Here is a 21,588-nt window from a genome sequence, read left to right as displayed (position 1 = left end):
CGCGCGGCAGGTCGCCACCGGTCCTCGCGGCCGTTGGCTTGAGCGGAGCGGGGGGTGCTCGGCCGGGACTCGCCCCCTAGCGGCCGAAGCGGGACGGGAGCGACAAGCGGATCCCTGCGCCGCGGTCTGTGTTTCCAGGGGAACCTTGCGCCGGCTGCGCGCGCCCGCCTGTGCCTGCGGGGAGGCCGCCGGAAGCAGCCGGGCCATGGCCACGCGCTGGGCCACCCGCTGCCTGCGCAGCCAACGCGCCAGTGAGTGACCCTGCGCCTGGGCCGGGAAGGGGAACCCCCGGGGGGGGGGGGGCGGACTCCTCCTCCTCCTCCTCCGGAGCTGCGCTTGGGGCTGGGAGAGAGCAGGAGCAGCCCCCCCCCCCACGGGCCCTGCACTCGTGTCCCGCCCCTCCGCCGCCCACGGTGCAGAGCCGGGTTTGGGCTGCACTGACAGCTCTCCCACCGACTTGGCGCCTGGCGGTGGGGGGCGGGTGGTTAGGCAGGTATAACTGGATCGCTCAGGCGCGTGGATTTGTTACACCCCGCAGCGGTGTATTTGTACCAGTGTAGAGTAGCTCAGAGCATAGTCCCTATCTAGAATGGAGCTGTGAAATTGACAAAAATTGATTCCCCAGGTAGGCTGTTGCCCGGCCTCCATTCCGGTCCGTGTTGCCACCCAGCCTTCTGGCTCCACATTTCCCACCAGGAGCACGGCAACTGATTTGACTCTGAGCTCAAAGCTGGGCTTCCCACTGGGGATGGTCCAGCCACCCCAAGCTTCTCAGCTCCTCACTTGCTGCTGAGAATGGGGCACTTGACCAGACACCTGGCATAGATCACCCAGCTGGGAGCCAAGCAACCCACCTAGGCTCTCATTGCCGTAGTTAATACACCTTCCAGAGAGGCAGTAGCTGGTTTGATGGAAGAATTCTTGTGTTAACCTGGCACAATCTACACTGGTGAGTTAGGTCAGTGTAGTTACATCTCTCTGGATTTTTTTCATACCTATAAATTCCTAGTGTGGACCAGGCCTCTGTTATAAATCAGGGATTTATCTGCATAGACTAGGGATGTTAAATATCAGTTAATTGAATAGTTGAGTAACCTCATGAATTTGTATGTTACTCAACTATTCTGTAGTCCCCAGGGGTGGGGCTGGGAGCCATTTGCGCTCTGGCCCTAGTCCCGAGAAGACCCCTTCCACTCCGCACTGCTTCCTCTGTATCTAAGACAGCAACGCAGGATGCCAGGCAGAAGCTGGTCCATGAGGGGAGCCAGTTTAAAAACCAGCTTTCCTCACAGACAGGCTGCTTATTGCAGTAGTTCAGAACAGTGATGCAGTACATTCAGGATTCACTGGTGTGGCACCCTGACAGATCGCCTGCTCTGTCAGTGATGATAAACGTTCATCTGCATGCATTTTTGTATGCTCTCTCAGTATATTGTGCCAGCTTTGTGCAGATAGCTAGCATAGTAGACTTCACAAGAGTCCCCAAAGACCACAGACTCAAATAAGCTATGAAGGCACCCAAGTCAGGTTTATTGTCGAACAAAGTACGTTAATAATTGTTGGTAGCAAGATAACCTCCAAGCCCTTACATATTTGTACCCAGGATAATGGATTCAAGTTGTTTGGCAGTATGGATTTTGTTATTGTCCTGTAGGCCGGCCAAAGAGTTAAGTGAGGTACTCCAACATTTATAGACAGAATTGAACAATCTGTGATACACACCACACATATCATCTTACATATTAATTACACATTTGGTACCTCCCCTTGTAGTTTCTTCCAAAGCATTCCTATCCGCTACCCGTTGTTATGCTTTCACTCTTGTTGTTTCACACTGTTTTATCATGTACTCAGCTGGGAGTCCCTGTACTGTTCTGATGGAATACATACTTGATGTGCTGTTATCAGTGCTAGCAGTTCTAGTGCCAAGAGACATTGACTTGCAGGCAACCATTTGCATTTGATATGACCAGTCTGTTACTGATAGTATAATTCATGCTTACTTTGGTTCAAGTGCCAGGCCCATGCTTTGGGCTCTTTCTCCTACACCTGTCTCCTTGCACTGCTGCCTCTGATACAGAGGCAGCAGCGCAGGATGGCAGCAGCCCCTGTCTAGTGGGAGGGAGTGTGGTTGAGCTCCTGGACCTGACTTGAGCCAGAACTGAGTCAGGCTGCCTGTCTGCCTGGCTCCTAATACACTTTAAATGCAGAGCTGCAGTGGGGTAGGTCTTGGACCCTCATGCAAGCCAGGACTGAGCTGGGCTGCTGGCCAGTCCGCTTAAAAATTTACTGGCCAGGGGGGATGGAATACGTGTTGTCTATAGCATTAACCAGTAAGCTTTTGCTTATCGGTTAATCGACTACACTATTACATCCCTAGCCTAGACACAATGTTTTGACTTATGACTTTGGAAGCAGCTCTTTTGTGGATTTCTTTGTAACAGTATTATTCTCACCATCCCAATGCCTGATTTCCAAAATGTTTTATTTGATTGTGAATTAGTGATCTTTGGTTTCTTTTCTTATGGTCTACTGAATGTGAAACATTTTGGAAACTACATGCGGGGTGTGCCTATGTATGTGTGTGCGCATGCTCACGGTCTGCAGAATCATTTGTATAAGTAACAAAATTCATATTTTAAAATAAAATGAGATATTTGTTATTAAAAAAAATGTGCAAAATTCAGTTACGCGAGACACATTTTTTTAAATAGGCATGAAAATTATGGTAAAGCTGAGGTGCCAACTGGTAAATTTTCATAACTTTGCAAGGCTATATAGTAAAGCCTTGGACTTAGTTAATGGATTTAATTTAGTGATCGGAGGTGCTTCTTATTTATGATAATTGCTATGGTCTACCAAATTCATGGTCAATTTTGGTCTATTTCACGGTCAGAGGATTTAAAAAATTGTAAATTTCATTATTTCAGCTATAAACATCTGAAATTTCGTGGTGTTGTAATGATAGGGTCCTGACCCAAAAAGGAGTGTGTGTGGGGAGGGAGGGCGGGGGGAGCACATTGCAGGGTTATTATAGAGATTGTGATACTGCTACTTTTACTTCTAAGCTGCTGCCCGCAGATCTGGCCCCTCCATTCTCTTTTTCCCTTTCTGTTGGTGAAGTGCTATCTTCAGATCTGTGTGCCTGGCCAACCGCTGCTGCTCTCCAGCTGTACAGCTCTGAAGGCAGGGGAGAAGTAAGGATGGCAATACCGTGATCCCCCAAAATAATCTTTCAATCTCCTCCAACATCCTTTTGGGTCAGGACCCCCAAATTAAGAAGCATTTTTTCACATGTGACATCTGTATAATACAAGGGAGAAGCATACAAAAGACCAGATTCATGTTTCAAGAGTTAAATGGACCAGGTGGGAGGTCTGGCTGGGCTGGAATGACCCGCTGCAGTCAGGGGGCAGTGAGCCTCTGTGGTTGGGGATTGCTCTGGCTGGGCTGGAGTGTCCCTGCTTGCAGTGTGCTGGGGCCAGGCCCACTGCAATTGGGAGGTGCTCAGGGGGCACTCCGCCCATGGCGCACCCCACAGGGTTGGAGCAGCCCCCTTAATGGGTGAGGCTTGCCAATTAACCATTAACATCCCTACTACTCATTGAGTTAAAAGTGGTGCTGGATAAATATAGAAAGTAATGTGTAGTTACTCATTCTAAGGTACAAGTAATCAAATCTCAGATTTGTGGTATAAGATGTTTGTCGTAAGGACTCAGAAAGGAATGTTTCCACATGGATACCATTGCATAAAGTAGTTATGCCTTGGTTTTTGTGTTCTTTTAAAGCATGAGGTTATTCCCCTGGAGCTGATGACAATTTACAGGACAGGATGCTTCAAGGATTTACAATACGGGATCAAAACACAAGGGCTGTGTCTACATTGGCACCCTTTTCTGGAAAAGGGATGCTAATGAGACAAGTTGGAATTGCAAATGCCGCGGGGGATTTAAATATTCCCTGCGGCATTTGCATGAACATGGCTGACGCTTTTTTCCGGCTCGGGCTTTGCCAGAGAAAAGCGCCAGTCTAGACGGGATCTTTCAGAAAATAAAGCCTTTTCCGGAAGATCCCTTATTCCTCTTAAATTCAGGAATAAGGAATCTTCCGGAAAAGGCTTTATTTTCTGAAAGATCCCGTCTAGACTGGCGCTTTTCTCTGGCAAAGCCCCGAGCCGGAAAAAAGCGGCAGCCATGTTCATGCAAATGCTGCAGGGAATATTTAAATCCCCTGCGGCATTTGCAATTCCGACTTGTCTCATTAGCATTCCTTTTCCGGAAAAGGGTGCCAATGTAGACACAGCCCATATGTTATGAGGAAGAATTATTCCACAATTCCTCTTACATATTCTTGAGGAGAAAGTAGAGAGAGACAGATGCAATCTTGGCTTTTAATAGAGTCAAATGCAGAGTCTAAAAGATTACAAGTAACATTTTTAGGTTTGTGCTAAGCATTTCTATTTAAAGAACATATTATTTAACTTTTGAATATTTAGGGTCTGATTTTTACATAATGAGCTATCATCACAAACATTAATTGTGAACTGGAAGTCAGTTCCATATATTAAGAATTTGTTGGGTTAGTGTCTCTACTTGTTGATGATGCTAATTAGTCTATTAATACCAGTGTGAATATCTTGAGAAATTATGTTGCTTAATTATATCACTTTTTTTTCCAGGGTTTATTTCTACAGCTTCTGCTCCCCGACTGTCTACAGCTGAGATTGTTCAGATGCGCAATGAACTCTTTACTAAGGAGAAAACGAGGCAGTTGTCTCTGCATCCACGAATTGAGAAGATTGAAGTAAAATATGTTAGCAAATCTCACCCTGGCACTGTGTTTGTTATGAACAAAGCTTTGTCTACTCCATACAATTGTGCCATGCGTAAGTAAATGGAATCCCAAACTGTTTGTCCCATTGAGTATCACTCTGCCAATAAATCACTCTGCCAGTAAATGATCTTATCATCCAAACTGACAGATACTACTATTGTGGTCATTGCAAGGACAAACATAGTGATCCAGGTAACATTACATACAAATGTAGTATTTCAATTTGGCATGTATAAAATACAGATAGTGGGATTTAAGGAAAAAGTTACTTAATTTCCATGGGTTCTAATAACATTCCCACAAAAATCACACTTGCATTTTGATATAATAAGAGAAGAACTCTAAATTGCAAATTTTAGCTAGATTAGTGGGATATTGATAACAGTCTTGAATTCTTTCACTTCTTTTTAGACTTAAGTGAATGGCATTGTAAGAAATCAGTATTGGCACTTGTGGATGGAGAGCTATGGGACATGTACAGGCCTTTGACCAAATCGTGTGAAATTCAGTTTCTTACTTTCAAAGATGAAAATCCTGAGGAAGTGAACAAAGTAAGTCAACGTCTTATTTCTTTATGCAGTGTTTCTTGTCTGGACCTGATTCAGTTCCCATTTAAGTTTTTCCTATTAACTTCAGTGAGTAGTAGGGATGTAATAGTGTACTCGATTAACAATTAACCGATAAGCAAAAGCTTATAGGTTAATGCTATAGACTACATGAATTCCCTCCTCCCCACCCCACCACGCCAGTACATTTTTTAGCAGGCCAGCAAGCAGCCTGTCTCAGTGCTTCCTCCCCCACTCTCCTGGACTGGGGCTACTGCCATCCCTCAGAGGCAGCAGCATGAGGCGACAGGTAGCCAGTCCGTGAGGGGAGCTAGTTTTTAAACTGGCTCCCCTTGCAGACCAGCTCCTACCTGGCATCCTGTGCTGTTGTCTGTGATACAAAGGCAGGAGTACAGAGTGGCAGGAGGCACCTCGGGAGTGGGACCAGATTGCATTGACTGCTGGCCCCGCCCCTGGGGACACCTAGAATAGTCAAGTAACTGATAAGAATTCATGAGGTTACTCAACTATTATTAAAAATTTTACATCCCTAGTGAGTAAGTTAGGGCCTTAGGTAGTAGTTTGAATGAAATTCTAGCTCCACTGGTTACAGGAGAGAATGAAAATCGTTAAAATCACATTTATTGTTGGCTTTATATGCGTTGCAGTTTGGATGTGCTCTACTACCCCCACTGGTTTTTGTATCTGAATATAAAAGCAAAATCTTATTGCGTCTACACAGCACTCTAAACTCGAAATAAGATATACATAATTTGCTCTATGCAAATTGTATCTTATTTCAATTCTATTTCAAAATAGCTTATTTTGAAATTTGGTACGTCTGCACAGCGCCAAATTTCAAAATAATGCTTTATTTCAATACATCCCTTAACCCTCGTGGATTGAGGGTTATAGGAATGCCGAAATAGCACGCACGTTATTTCAAAATAACGGATGTATTTAAAAAATACAGGGTAGCTATCCAGAAATAGCCCCGCTGTCTAGATGTACCCTTAGTCTGCAGTCTATAGAAACAAAAGATTGTATTAAAGCATGAAAACCATTAAGATATTAAGAAACCCTTTCACGCTCCTTATGAACAAATGATAAATACTGCAGCCGATTGGAATAACCATGTTGGGAAGCTTTATGAAAATGTAGTAAGATGCATAAAATAAGTTTTTAGTCTAAATTTTTGTAACTACAAATGTATAACCTAAACATTGTAATTTTAGTTTGCTAATAACCTTACACTATTTATATTGTGGTAGTGCCTAGGAGTCTAGTTGTTGAACAGATCTCCGCTTTGCTAGGCACTATACAGACAAAAAAAGTTTCTGCCTTAAGTAGCTTGTAATCTAAGTGCAGGACATGGGCCCACAGGTAAATACAGAAGAGTATTATAGTATACAAAGGACTGGGTGTCAGAGTTCCATTTCTGGTATGTGATCCTTCGCAAATCACTTAAATGCTCTGTCTTTTCTATATAACTTTAAAAGATCATGTGAGAAATATTAATTATATATTGCGCACTAAAAATAATACTTACTACTTTACATTTTTAATTAATAATATTTCAGGAAAGAATAATTTTGGCTGAAGAATGCCTAAGCAAGGGAAGAAATAAGTGGTAGTCTCCCAAACACCACGCTACAACTTAAGTTCCACATCTGTCTGCTTCCTTGGTTTCTGTGGGCATGATGTTAATGTTAATGTTTAAACTGTTAGTTGAGGCACCAAAGCAGTTGTTTTAGGTTGTCTAAAGATGCAAGTAGCACCTCTAACATTAGTTTATATCTGGTTCTCATTTTAAAGTTTTTCACATCAATAAGGGTATGTTTACACTACCACCCTAGTTCGAACTAGGGTGGTTAATGTAGTCATACAAACTTGCAAATGAAGCCCGGGATTTGAATTTCCTGGGCTTCATTTGCATGTTGCCGGGCGCCGCCATTTGTAAATGACTGCTAGTGCGGACTCCGTGCCCGCGGCTACATGCAGCACGAACTAGATAGTTCGGAATAGGAAGCCTAATCCGAACTATCTAGTTTGTGCCGCGTGTAGCCACGGGCACGGAGTCCGCACTAGCGGTCATTTACAAATGGTGGCGCCCGGCAACATGCAAATGAAGCCCAGGAAATTCAAATCCCGGGCTTCATTTGCAAGTTCGTATGATTACATTAACCACCCTAGTTCGAACTAGGGTGGTAGTGTAGACATACCCTGAGGGATTATCATCTTAATTATTAATGAACATTTAGATTCTGGACAACAAAATGTGGTTATTGGGGCAAAATACCATCCTGCAAAATCACTGTGTACTGTTCCAGTTCAACTCCTTCCTTGAAATTTTGTAAACTTGAGAACTTATATTAGGACTGAAGACATAAATATGCAGTATCTAGTGCTTCCTAGCCTCATCTTCAAAGTCCTTCGTAATCTCACCTCGCTACACTTCTCTTTTCACTTGCTATTGATTCCTCTCTCACTTGATATTGCTTGCATTCTTCTCTCCTTGCCTCTTCCTTTATCTCCTTGTCATGCTTTTGGCTTCACTGTCTTTCACACTGCCTTCTGTAACTTGAAGAGTTTGCAAGATATTCTCAACATCCTCCTTCAGATCACTTCCTTGAAATACTTTTTTTCTAGAAGTCTTTTGTAGTTGGTTTTTTTTTTCACATATAATTTTCATCCATCTTTCTTTACCTGTTCAATTGTTCTGTCTCTTAGCACATGATCCTGCAGCTAGCTCCACATAAGTGGGCTGTTGAAAATCAGGACAGTTGATTCAAAACTACTTCTGGAAGGGTACATGTGATCTGTTTTGTAAGACTTGTGTTTGTAGCACTATATAAATGATTCAAATAAAATATGTACATTGTATTAAAATAGTAATGCACAATGGAAACTAGGAAATACTTATGAGGAATTCAGTTTTAAAGGAAGAGTTGCTATTTGAATCTGGCTTGAATTGGCAACTTCGGTATAGTAAATTTGTTTGAAATGCTCTTTATTACAGGCCTATTGGCGTTCCTGTTCCATGATTCTGGCATGTGTGTTAAAGCAGGCATTCAAAGATGAATACTCTGTCAGTCTAATCAGAGCTCCGGAAGTGCCAGGTGATATAAATATTCTATTGTTGATAAGCTAGCATAGATCCAGGGCAGGTGTATGTCTGAGTATTAATATTATAACATTTAGGGACTCTCTTTCCTGAGAAGAGGGATTTATTATTCCTGCCTTAAAAAATGTGTCACTGTAATACCTGGGTGCTCTATACAGGCATTTTATGTCCAAAGAATATGTACCCAGGGAGCACAGCCCAGTTCTACCTTCTTTGTTCCCTTCTCCTGCATCGTTTCAAGGGTCAGACATCCAAGTGATGTTGGAGTGAGCTCACTAATGTTTTTGTGTTGATTGGGTTTTCAGAAATGTTCATCTGAACACTGTTGAAATCCCACTCAAAATTCCTGCATTAAGAAATGTTCTTGCATCATGTACTGAAGGTGGCAAGACTGAAAAGCCTGATTTCTGCTGACAGCAAGTTTATAGAGTATACAGGCAGTCCCCGAGTTACGCGGATCCGACTTGGTGACACCTGGGGTAGAGCACCTGGGGTGCTGCCAGGTTGGTCCCCGCAGCGCTGAGGTGCGGTGCTGCGGAGACCTACCCAGCAGCGCCCCAGCTGCTCTGTCCCAGGCGTCCAGATTCAGCTGCTGTTGAAACTGATCAGCAGCTGATTCCAGGAAGCCCAGGGCAAAGCAACTCTGCCTCGGGCTTCCTGTAGTCAGCCGCTGGTCAGTTTCAGCAGCAGCTGAATCTGGATGCCAGTTCCGACTTAAGTACAAATTCGACTTAAGTACAAACCTACAGTCCCTATCTTGTACGTAACCCGGGAACTGCCTGTACAGTGGCCCAGAATAATATAAAGTGAAGTCTGGCCTTTTTTAGTAAATGTTTCCTAGCTAATCACAGCTGCTTTGTCAAGTGCAGAAATAGACATGGTGGTCTCTGAGAACTGGGTTTAAGGCTTTTTAGAAGAGACTCAGGACCTTGAATTATAGATTGTATTTGAAAATCTAAGCAATCAGTTGCTTACTCATGTAAATTGCCCGAAGGCTTACTAGAAAACTAGCAGGTTATATTGGGAGATTTTTGCAATAATTAAGCATAATAGCAAAGCGCAGTGACACTTTCTGCTTAAAGATGTCTGAATTTTTTTAGGATTTTATCAGGGTGCTGTGCCCCCTGCTCACCACTCTCTCCCAACTCCCCTCTCCGGGTGTAGGCAACCCTAGCTTTCTCCATGGCTGCTAGGGAGGGCCAGGCTGAGGCATGGCAGCCTTGACATGCCCCCAACACCGCCCCACGCCGGCTGCCAGGCTCCTGACTCTACCTCCTCTTCTCTACGCTAGCCCCAGCTCTCCACCCCCTCCCCCTCGGCAGCCCAGGAGGGCTGAGATTGTGCTAGCCCTGGCTCCACTCAGTGGTTCTGCTCTCTTCCCCCAGCTGCTGGGGCGGGGGGCTGGGCTGGGCCACGGCCTCACCAGGCCTAGGTCTCTCCCCGTGGCTGCCAGGTGGTTGGGTTGGGCCAAGGCCGCAACGCGGTAGGCTTGGCTCCCCTTTGCTCACCGCTGAGAGGGGAGAAGGGAGGTGGGATGCAGAGTGATGTAATGATGCCACTCTGTCATCCCGCAGCACAAGTTTTTTTTATATGTAGAGAGAGAAATTGACAGAAGTAAATGTTTTTTATATTTTTAAAATGGTGTTCAGGTGGCTGAGAAGCCTTTCATTCTTGGGCTACTTAAGTGAAGCTTGAAATTGACATACTTCCAGATAGCCTGCCAAAGTGCATTATGTGACTTAATATGTGGCATACTAATGTGCAATATGGTTACATCTTGGATTGCTGCTCATTAAGTCTTCACATAGATAAGCCCTAGGTGTTTGATATATGTGAAGCTGGTAAGCAATCAGTGAGATTTTATATAACATACCATGACTCCAACTGACTATTAGACTCTAGTTAAGGATTCAGTGAATATACATGGAGACCATACTGTTTCCTTCCACCTCAGAATGTTGTCAGAGTTTCCTATTGAATTGCTGCTGCTTGTGTTACTTCCACTCTGGATAAATAAATGACTTCAGTCTTGTATAGTGCCTGTCACACACTTCTGTTACAATCCTCTGTACAAATGAAAAATGCAGAAATACTGTACTCCAAAGAGGAGGAGGGCATGATTGTATGTTGGACACATGGAAAAAACGGTTTCATACATGGTCCTAGAGATTGGAGTGTATACTTTTTGATGAGTGGATATAGATTACTATATTCATATGTTTAGAGTATTTATAATTTTTATTTTTGTGGAGAATACGTATTAGACAAACAGAATCTGTCATTTGACTTTATAGAACCCAAGCAGTCCTGTTAGGATTGTAATTCATGGATTTCAGTTTGTGATTATTTTTATATTTCTAGAACAGGAACAGCCTTGTTTTGGCTCTTATTTATTCTTGTAAGAATGTTGAGATCATGAAATAAAATGTATATTTTATTACAAGTAATAGCATTTTTCTGGCTTTGCAGTGATCTCAGGAGCTTTCTGTTATGATGTTGTTTTGGACAGCAGGCTTGATGACTGGAAACCAACACCAGTAAGTACAATTTATCTTCTGGAAAATACTTATTATAGTTTACTCCTTCTTTGTTTGAGTGACTTTCCTTTAACATGGAAATATTCTTGCTTTGCTGTGTCAACAGCTTAGAGACCCCTCTCTTGCAAACTGATTTCCCTGAGCAAACTTCTGCCTGCCACCATGTGGAGTATCATTAAATTAAAAGTACCTGTAGCTAGCACAGTTTTTCCTCCCAGTATGGAGCAGTGATGCACACTTTCTTAGAAATATTATGAGTGTTTTAAATTATAATTGTCCTTAATAGTTTTCACTTGCATGGCATGTTTCAGCAAAAGGCCTTAAAACGTTTACAGACCTTTAATTGCTAGGAGATGAAGTGAGAAAAGTTTTTCATTGGGCATGTGTTTTTTCTTATAATGCACAGTTACCGGAAGATGGAAAAAAAATGTCTGGCTAACAGGGCAATGTTAACAAAATACAGAATTTCACTTCAGTGCAAGCTGTAGTTTAATTTGCTCACCTTGAAAAACTTTCTAAGATAGTTGTGAACCATCTTTATTGTTACTAAAGTCTTCTGAATGCTAAAGTTTGATTTCTGGGGTGAGTGATCAGTTTGTTTATTGATGCATCAATAAAGTCCATTTCTTTTAATTTGTCAGCTAAAAAGGCATTTCTAGAAGGGATTCAGATTGATTACTAGAAAACTAGCTAGGAATTGGCCATATTAGTGTTTAGCAGTGGCAGGATCATGTTTATGTATATAGCATGTTTGGATGAGCTTGTGAAGTTCTTTCCAATGAGTTAGAAGTCTCACAAAACACAGGAAAAAGTGCATTGGTAATAAGGAATTCCCATTTTCTTTGGGTCTCTTGCAATAGAAAAGTCAGTAAAAACACTCTCATTGATTAGTCACATTAGACCTCTCCAAGTTGAAATGACTAGTGTTGTACCAACAGTAATCATTAGCAAACCTATTGCTAGGAGATCTATTTGTAAGAATTTATAGATCTTCAAAAGCTTGTTGTTTACCATTTTTACTGCTAGTTACAATATTTCTTATAAAATGTGTTTTAATGAGCAGCTGAGGAACAGTGCTAACAATCTATTTCTTTGTTTTAAGGACAACTTCCGTTCTCTTACAAAAGAAGCATATAGTCTAATTCTCAAAGATCTGCCATTTGAAACATTGCATGTTGAAGCAAAAGTGGCATTAGAAATGTTTCAGCATAACAGGTCAGTTTTTATTTCAGATTTAAATAGAAATAGTAAAGGATTGCTAAAGGAAATATAACCTTTAAACATTTATTTATTTAAAGGTTATATTTCCATTAGCAATTCACTTGCTAAATCCTTTGTGTAAAATAGTATAGCTCCACTGAGTGTAGTAGAGCTAAAATAATACATACTATATTGCCTGATCGCTGGCTCCTAAATTTTCCTGTTAAATTCATACAGTAGGTGGCACTACAGTGCATAACTAAGAGGTGTTTAAGAAACTGAAACAATTTTTGTATTTTGTATCAGACCAGTGAAATCTTGACTTTCTTAACAGTATTTCAACATATGACTAATGATTAAATTCCACACATGCAAATTCATGTCAGTTTTGTTCTGTACAGCGTAGATATAGATGAGTTATTCAAATTCAACAAGGGAGTACAGGAAGTTTCCCTCTTATACCATTACATGTGGTAGATAGGTGGCTGGTTATGCTTGTCACTCCACCCAACTATCTATCTGCGAGTCAGAGTAATGTAATGTAATACTGACTTGGGCCTGGATTTTATCCCTGGCTCGGCCATGGTCTTTTTTTTTTTATCTCAGACAAGTCACTTTACCACTCTGTGCCTTTCTTTCTTTTTTCTTAGTCATGGGGAGAAAATAGGAGATACTAGTGAACTCTTTTTGATAAAGTGGAGAAAGGCATAATAACCTTTAACTGGAAGTTAAAGCTGAGTACAGGCAGTCCCCGGGTTACGTACAAGATAGGGACTGTAGGTTTGTTCTTAAGTTGAATCTGTATGTAAGTCGGAACTGGCATCCAGATTCAGCCGCTGCTGAAACTGATCAGTTTCAACAGTGGCTGAATCTGGACGCCAGTTCTGACTTACATACAGATTCAACTTAAGAACCCCAGGCGTCCCCAAGTCAGCTGCTGCTGAAACTGATCAGCGGCTGATTCCAGGAAGCCCGGGGCAGGAGCTTCCTGTAGTCAGCCACTGGTCAGTTTCAGCAGCGGCTGACTTGGGGATGCCTGGGGCAGAGCAGCTGGGGTGCTGCTGGGTTGGTCCAGTAGCGCCGCCGCTCCTCGGCGCTACTGGACCAACCCAGAAGCACCCCAGCTGCTCTGCCCCAGGCGTCCTGATTCAGCCGCTGCTGAAACTGACCAGCAGTGGCTGACTTGGGGACGCCTGGGGCAGAGCAGCTGGGGTGCTGCTGGGTTGGTCCCGTAGCGCCCAGAGCGGCGCTACGGGACCAACCAGCAGCGCCCCAGCTGCTGTACCACAGGCGTCCGGAGCAAAGCCGCGGAGCACGGGGGCAGCGGGACAGCCCAGACGCGCCGTGGCTGTCCTGCTGCCCTCGGGCTCCGCCGCTTTGCTCTGCTTTGCTCCCCGTCTCCCTGGTTTGCAGACCAGGGGGACGGGAAGCAAAGCGGCGGAACACGCGGGCAGCGGACAGCCCAGATGCGTCTGGGCTGTCGGCTGCCCGCGTGCTCCGCCGCTTTGCTTCCTCTCCCTGGTCTGCTGGAGACCAGGGAGAGGGCCCCGTTCGTAACTGCGGATCCGACATAAGTCGGATCTGTGTAACTCGGGGACTGCCTGTACATTCAAATTAGAAATTGGGCACATGTTTAATCATTGGCACTATTTACAGAGAGAAGTGGTGGCTTCATGTCTTGATGTCTTCAGATCAAGGCTAGGTGCCTTTCTTGAAATTATGCTTCAGTTAAACACAAGTTAATGAGTTTCTTATCAAGATAACTGGGTATAATTCTGAGGGCTAGGTTGCACGATGGTGGTCTTTTCTGGCATTAATGTCTATGAATCTAGAAAGGCTTGTTTTTATTGAAAGTGTTTTTTTTTTCCACAAAATAAAATGAATGGAACTGCCTTGGAAGTGGATTGCCTCATAAATGGTATAGATGTTGTGAGACATGTCAAAAAGGCCATGAATTATTAGAAGCAACTTTCAATCCTTACCTTTCTTCTTATGCATATGGAACACCATTTAAAAAAAAAGTAGCTCCTTCAGTGCATGGCTCAAAGTTTCCCATTATTTTTCCTGTAATAATTTAATCCTGTAGTTAGGATTAGGTTCTGAAAGACTCCCATTGACTTCAGAGAGCTTCTGCATCAGACCCTTAGGGCTTGTCTACTCAGTGGAGAAGCTCAACGCTGATGCAGTCAATCTTCCGGAGTTCGAATTAATGGGTCTAGTGAAGACCTGCTAATTCAAACTGAGAGGGTGCACCTGTTGGCACTGCTGCCAACTGGTCCTCACTAGGATTAAGGGAAGTTGAGCGTGTGTTCCCATTGACCTCCCGCTGTGTGGATTGTGCCAAAACACGATTTAGGATACTCCGACTCCAGCTATGTAATTAATGTAGCTGGAATTGTGTATGTTAAGTAAACTGTTCATATTAGTGAAGATCAGGCTTTGTAGATTACAAAAAGAATATGAAGCAACTTGATTGTTCTTGCTTCCTTACATCTATAACTTTCTGTGGAAAATTTGTATGGTGTGCTGTTTTTCCTGGTTTTTAAAGGTACAAAATGGATTCAATAGAACAGAAAGCATCACAAAATCTTGAAAGAATAGTGAAGTTACATAGGTGAGTAAAACTTACATTTTGTTTTGTAATGATTCATAATAAGGTGCAGTTACTTTGCAAAATTAGGTGTATCTGAAAGAAATATAAATAACTTGGGATATATATTTAATTCAACTTTGCTGTATTCACTGATATGGCACTTTCTGGGTTAACTGCTTTCTAATCTTTATAATTTCTTTCACAACACCATTATTGTCATATTTAACTGTTGATTGGCCTCATTCAATTTTCCAGAAAGATTTTAAGATAGTGGGCTCCTGCTCTTCCCCCCCACCCTCCCATTCCTTACTGCTGGTAAATACTGAATAAAACCTCATCACTTGTAGAGTATTAAAGTAAGGTTCTACATTAATAAATAGTTCTTAACAATTTACATATATTAGAAGAAAATATTTTTTTAAATCAACTAAAATTTCCTGGTAAATCTTTTTATGTCATGCATTACTTACATTGGAGGTCCAAATGGAACTACTTAAGGTGTTAAAGGAAAGGAAAGTAGAAGACGGTTGTAAGAATCTGAATGGTAGAGGCAGAAATTGCTTGTGAGGGGAAAAAGTTTTTGTCATAGTCCGTGAGTTGTAAAAAAATCCATTTTTGGTTTAACCTCATGCATGTTGCTTTGACCACTGGATGTTTGTGTGTTTCCATGTGTGGTGGTTGTGGTCTGGAAGCTCCTTACAGAAAAATTGGCTTTGCGAAAATGTCTAGTTTTGGAATAGGTTTTTTCTTGGAAAAACTGTTTTCTTAGGGAAGTCTGCAGATTGGGGGTTGAGGACAGAAGGGATGAAAGGATTGGCCAATCCTTGAAGGAAGAGAGCCATTTAAAGGTTGTTTTTTGTTTTTGTTTTTGTTTTTTTTTAATCTCCTATGTGTTGTATTTTTTCATGGTTTGGTTTATCCATTTTTTTAAAGCATTGACACTTCCAGAGAGATGATAGGGAAAGGCATCCTTGAAGTAATAAATAGAACTCTGTCAAAACTATGCACTTTCAGGAGCAGAGCCTCAGCACCCATTCTGAATTCTAGTTTTGAATTACTTAGATTCAGGTTAGGAAAATATACTAAAGCATACCGAACCTGAAGTTTTCAAGGGCACTTCTTCCCCAGATACCAAGAATGCTGAGTTATAGTGGAAGGTTTGGTTTGGGATTTGTGTGGGTTTTCTCTTGTGATTTAGACAGAGATTCCCAATCGTTTTCTGTAGATAAGCATTTACTCAGTGATAATGCAAAGATACTGGCATGTTAATAATGACAAAATAAAAACACATTCACAGTGAGTTTTATTGTGCTCCAATTAGGTTTGGTGACTTTGTAGACATTAGTGAAGGCCCTCACATTCCAAGGACAAGTTTTTGCTTCCAGTATGAAGTGACAGCTGCCCATAATCTCCAAACCAGTCAGCCTGCATCTGTACGAAGGTTCCAAGGTGTGTCTCTGCCAGTTCACTTAAAGGTAAGTAATGCATTCAGCACTAATGAACTTTTCAGGTCAAGTTTTACTTTGGAGCACTTCTGAGATCAGGACACTTGGTTATTCTTAACCAAGCCACCGTTTATTAACTCACCTAGAAAAACATAAGTATACTGTCAACAATTCATAAACCTAGTTGAGATATAGCACACGTTCTAGGCATGTGCTTAAACACAAAATACCTAGTCTGTCAAGTGATGAATAAAGACTAGTTTTGAGGTCAAGTACTTAAAACAGCGAACAAAACAAGTTACAAGATTATTTATAACATGTACTTCATAATATTCAATTATCTGGTCTTTAGTGCCTCTGATACATTTGTTACGCTTAAAATAATTCACCAAGGATTAAGGATACACTTGTGTCTTAAGGCATTTTGAATTAGCTGGATCTAGACAACCAGCTTAATCTTGGTACAGTAAAACTCCGATGGTCCGGCATCTGATGGTCCGGCACTCCTGATGGTCCGGCACCATCAGGAACCCGGAAGTGCTCTGGGCAGCCGGACCAATGGAGCTGCTCTGCCCCCAGCTTCCCCGATTCAGCCGCTGCTAAAGCTGATCAGCGGCTGAATCGGGGAAGCTGGGGGAAGAGCAGCTGGAGTGCTGCCTGGTTGGTCCCGTAGTGCTGCCCCTCAGGGCTGCGGGACCCAACCCGGCAACACCACAGCTGTCCCGGATTCAGCCGCTGCTGAAACTGACCAGCGGCTGACTCCAGGAAGCCGGAGGCAGAGCTGCTCTGCCCCGGGCTTCCTGGAATCAGCCCCTGATCAGTTTCAGCAGCGGCTGACTTGGGGACACCTGGGGCAGAGCAGCTGGGGTGCTGCTGGGTTGGTCCAGTAGCGCCGAGGAGCGGCGCTGCGGGACCAACCCGGCAGCATCCCAGCTGCTCTGCCCCAGGCGTCCCCAAGAACAGCTGGGGTGCTGTCGGGTTGGTCTCGCCCCGCCAAGGGTCGGCGCTACCGGACCAACCTGGCAGCACTCCAGCTGCTCTGCTGCAGGCGTCCCTGATTCAGCCACTGCTGAAACTGACCAGCAGCGGCTGAATCAGGGATGCCTGGGGCAGAGCTGGACTATCGGAAGGGGGGTGGCTATGAGGGGTCTGGGGTGGCATCCCCCCCCACCCCAGGCCCCTCATAGCCCTCTCTTCCGATAATCTGGCAAATCTGATAATCCGGCACCCCCTGGATCCTAAAGGTGCCGGATTTTTGGAAGTTTACTGTATAACTGACCTAGCCCCCTCCTTTTCCTCTTGGTGTACATAGAGCTATGTCAGTGGGAAGGCATCCCCTGTGTACCTAGCTACCGCTTCTTGCAGAGGTGGAAGTACCTATGTCCACAGGAGGTGTGTACTTTGTAACCTTGTTTTGTATGTTTGCTAAGGCAATAGTGAAAGTTTTCTTCATTTAAGTTCAAGAAGAGATGTTAACAGTATATTCAAGGCATATTTGACATTTACACATTTTAAACCAGTAAAGATATCTAGACAATGCCAATCCTGCCAACATTTCTATATTAGCTTACATTTACTCATGTAAATAGACACATTTACTTCAGTGGTACTGTTCATGTGTGTGTTTGCATAATAGCCAAGTGTGCAAGAGATAGATAACCAGTCAGCTGGAATTGTAATAAAAATTAACTACTTTCACCTGAGCAATCAAGCTGCCTGCATTTTAAGTTTTGTTTGCAGCATTAGTGTAGTTGTACATTTTCCAGACCTGAAGAAGAGCTTGTGGTGTGCTCCAAAGCTTCTCTCTCACAAATGAATAAAAGAGATCTCACTGACTATGTCTGTGTATTATTTAATTTGCAAGAGAACCTGCTTTTAGTTTAATTATAAGCAATTCACTGCTCTCATTCAATTTTTGTTTTCCTCCAGGCTCATCACACAGTATGGCGCAGACTGCTGGAAAGGTCTCAGAGACTGGTAAGTAGAACTAGCAGCTAAATACACAGCTTTATTCACTTTAAAATAAAAGATAGAATAGTATCACATTGTAGAAGTTAAATAATCATAGTTGGAAGATTCCTACAATAACCTCTCTCTATATTAAAAAACCCTTTTCCTATGGGACAACAGAGTGATGTCAGCATGTCACTCTGTGTTCCACAGGCAAATTTTTTGTCCTGCTGCCCCTCAGCCTCGTCACTCCCCCCTCCCCCCCCCCCCCCCCCCCCCGGTGGCAGAAGGGAGATACTAGAGAAACTGGTGGATCCTCTCCCCTGTCCGGGGTGAGTGGCTCCAGGCCAGCCAGCCCCAGCAGCACCAAGGAGAAGCACTCCTTCAGCAAGCCTGGCCAATAAGGCCCCTATCTGGCCACAGCATCCTGTCCCTGGCCCCAATCCTGGGGCAAGTCCTGTGGTCCAGCCCCCATCTGGTCACAAAAAGGGCTGGTGATGGCCCCCTTCCTGCTGTGGCACAGGTAGAAAGAGAGGCCATGATCTGGCTGCAGTACACAGAGGGGGGGTTGGCGAGCATAGTGAACAGGCAGTGCAGCCCCCTAGTATTTATTTAAAGGAAGGAATCCAAGCCAAATCTTAAGAAAAATTGAATGCAGCATTAGCGTATAAAAAGAAATGAATACTCCAATTGTTTGTATAATATGAAAAGTGTTCGTATTTTGTGGAAGCCTGAGCTGAATTACAAACAGATCAGGGAACTTAGATGGTGTATGTGATTGATACCTATGTAGTAAAATTGCAAATATGAATTTGTAAACAAAAATAGCCTCTTTGTAAACTCATGAAGTAACTTTAAAGTATGGACATTTTCCAAAATATTCAAAAGCTGAGGAAAATATGTTAGCGTCTTTGTGTTTTAATTTTTCTTTGAGTTGAAGGTTATATGTGGAATCTAAAAAGAAGATTTAGCATAAAGTGGAAATGCAACTAAACTTTTAAAAAAAGCAATGTAATGTCTCTAAATGTAGACAGTAGGGATGTGAATGGGTAACCAGTTAAACTGTTGCCGTGATGCTTACCGGTTATCTGGAAGTTGGCAGCCTTGTGTGTGGGGTGGTAGTGGCCCAGGGTTAAAGCGGCAGCAGGAGGATGTGTGGGGGGAGGAGGAGTGCCATGTGGTCTGAGAGCTTCCTCTCCCTCCCTTTTGTGTGAGGCTGCCAGTTTCCAGCCCATATGAGCTGGGAGCCAGCAGTCTTGTGGGGGCTGGAGCAGTCCGTTCTCATGGTGCAGGTGGCGGGTTTAGGAGGCGGGGTGTCCCCGCCTGCCTCTGATCAGTTAACCAGTCAAACTTAACATTTAACAGGTTAACTAATTAAACAGGATTTTACATCCCTAGTATGCAGTCATCAACATTTAAAACAAATAGGAGGACCTTTATGCCCCATGTAAAACAGAAAACAAGTGATTCAATTTTTACAATAGTACCTAAGGAAAAAGATTGCCACATAGGAGTACACCAGTGTTCCCTGTAAGCTGTGTGCTTGTGTGGCCATGCAGGAGAAATTCAAATGCCTCCCAGCTGATTAGCAGAGGTTCCACAGCTGGGTTTGTGTTGCTATTGGTGGTGCACATTCATACATGTTTTGGTGCACATAAGTTATTCCGCACATGGATGAAAAAAATTAGAAGGATTATTGGCTTACTTAGAAGCTAATGGAAGGTAAAAGGGAAAATGGCTGCATTAAATTAAATGTGACGGCAACTGGAAATAACGTTAAACATTAAAATGTACTTGGTATAAGGAAAGGAAGAGTGTTACAGGAAACTTTCTGGAGGATATGGTTGGAAAGTAATAGTGAAGCCAGGGAAGTATTGGGGACTGAATAAATGTGGAAGACATTTTAATATGTTCATAGAATTAAGGAAGTGGAAACCCACCATCACATCTAGACATAAGTAAACTTGGGGAAACTTGGTAAAGATTAAATAGTATTTTTTTCAGACTTTTAGCACTCCAAAACTAATATTCAGTTTGTTGTTGGAATAGCAGTAGAAAGTAAAAGTGTATCACATCTGTACCCTAGTCCACTAATTAAGAAACATGCTCAAAACTAAAACAATAGTACCTTCAAACCCTGTTTGTCTGAGCCTCCATATTAATTGGAAAACCACTGTACACAGGTCCAGAAGAAAATGATCTCGCTTATGGCTGCTAGATGCTGCCACAGCATTGCACTTTCCCGTTCTCCAGTTTATCTAGATTTTTGATTATTTGATCTGGCTAGAGTCCCAATTATAGTAGATAAACAGGGTTCCGCTGGCATTTATTTATAAACCAGTTGGAAAATATTTGTAATTCATATTTAATTGTAAAGGCAACAGTACTTCTTGCTATACTCTATCCTTACTCAAATATAATACTACAGAACGGGAGAGTGTATATGATCTGATCAGAGAATGAAACTACCCTTAAATATCCTAAATACTGATGTTTTGCAGGTCACTGAAGACTGCAGCCCGAAAGCAAAAGATGTAATTCTGGAAGCAAAAATGGCATCAAAGTAATTATTAATTTCATGTGTAAATTAACAAAATAAAAATATTTTGGACATGTGTTGTGTGTTTATGTGTAACGATAAAATGCCAAGGTCCAGTCCTGATTGCTAACTCAGTTGACTTCAACAAAGTGAAATCAGAGATAAATTTGAGGCTAATTTCTCAATTGACTTATTGGATTTTCTACATTTGTTAAAACTATAGTTAGAGCTGAACTAAAGTTTGAGATGACTGAGAAATGAATGTTTCATGTGTGGTAACAGCCAACTCATTCATAGTATTTTCATAATCCCAGACTTTAATCGATTTTTCTTCTGTGAGTAAAACACTTTTTAAAAACAGCAAGAAGTCCTGTGGCACTTTAAAGATTAACGGATTTATTTGGGCATAATCTTAGTATATGAAAACTTATTCTCAAATAAATCTGTGAGGGTATGTCTACACTTGCACCCTCTTTTGAGAGAGGGATGCAAATGAAGACATTCAAAATTGCAAATGAAGCCGGGATTTAAATATCCCGTGTTTTATTTGCATATTCACGTTATGGCGCTATATTGAAATAGTGCTATTTTGAAATGCAAAATGCGGTGTAGATGCGGTTATCTTCCAAAATAACTGTTAAATCTCATTTTTTGAGGACTAAGTGTTATTTTGGAAGAAGGGTGTTCTTCTGAAATAACTGCATCTACACCGCATTTTGTATTTGGAAATACAGGCAGTCCCCGAGTTATGTGGATCCGACTTATGTCGGATCCGCACTTACGAACGGGACCCTCTCCCTGGTCTCCAGCAGACCAGGGAGA

At 42.6% G+C, this 21,588-nt stretch overlaps 1 protein-coding gene across 1 annotated transcript; it reads left to right on the top strand.

Annotated features, from left to right (window-relative positions):
• The first annotated feature begins 29 nt into the window (after positions 1-29).
• MRPL39 (mitochondrial ribosomal protein L39) lies at positions 30-20,840 on the top strand. The gene is made up of 10 exons (XM_075910085.2): positions 30-251; positions 4,679-4,885; positions 5,245-5,384; positions 8,398-8,497; positions 10,972-11,039; positions 12,142-12,254; positions 14,788-14,853; positions 16,154-16,307; positions 18,207-18,254; positions 20,729-20,840. Exons 1-10 carry the CDS (start codon positions 206-208, stop codon positions 20,792-20,794), a joined length of 1,008 nt encoding a protein of 335 aa, XP_075766200.1. The 5' UTR covers positions 30-205; the 3' UTR covers positions 20,795-20,840.
• Positions 20,841-21,588: the final 748 nt, after the last annotated feature.

This window comes from Pelodiscus sinensis, chromosome 1, assembly GCF_052426305.1.
Source record: "Pelodiscus sinensis isolate ZL-2025 chromosome 1, ASM5242630v1, whole genome shotgun sequence".
NCBI lineage: Eukaryota > Metazoa > Chordata > Testudines > Trionychidae > Pelodiscus > Pelodiscus sinensis.
This window is presented reverse-complemented; position numbering and strand designations above follow the sequence as displayed.

Coding starts and splice junctions, on each gene's coding strand:
- MRPL39 (XM_075910085.2), top strand. CDS start 206: ATGGCCACGCGCTGGGCCACCCGCTGCCTGCGCAGCCAACGCGCCA. Junction 252..4,678: donor CCTGCGCAGCCAACGCGCCA/GTGAGTGACCCT, acceptor TTTTTTTTCCAG/GGTTTATTTCTACAGCTTCT. Junction 8,498..10,971: donor CAGAGCTCCGGAAGTGCCAG/GTGATATAAATA, acceptor CTGGCTTTGCAG/TGATCTCAGGAGCTTTCTGT.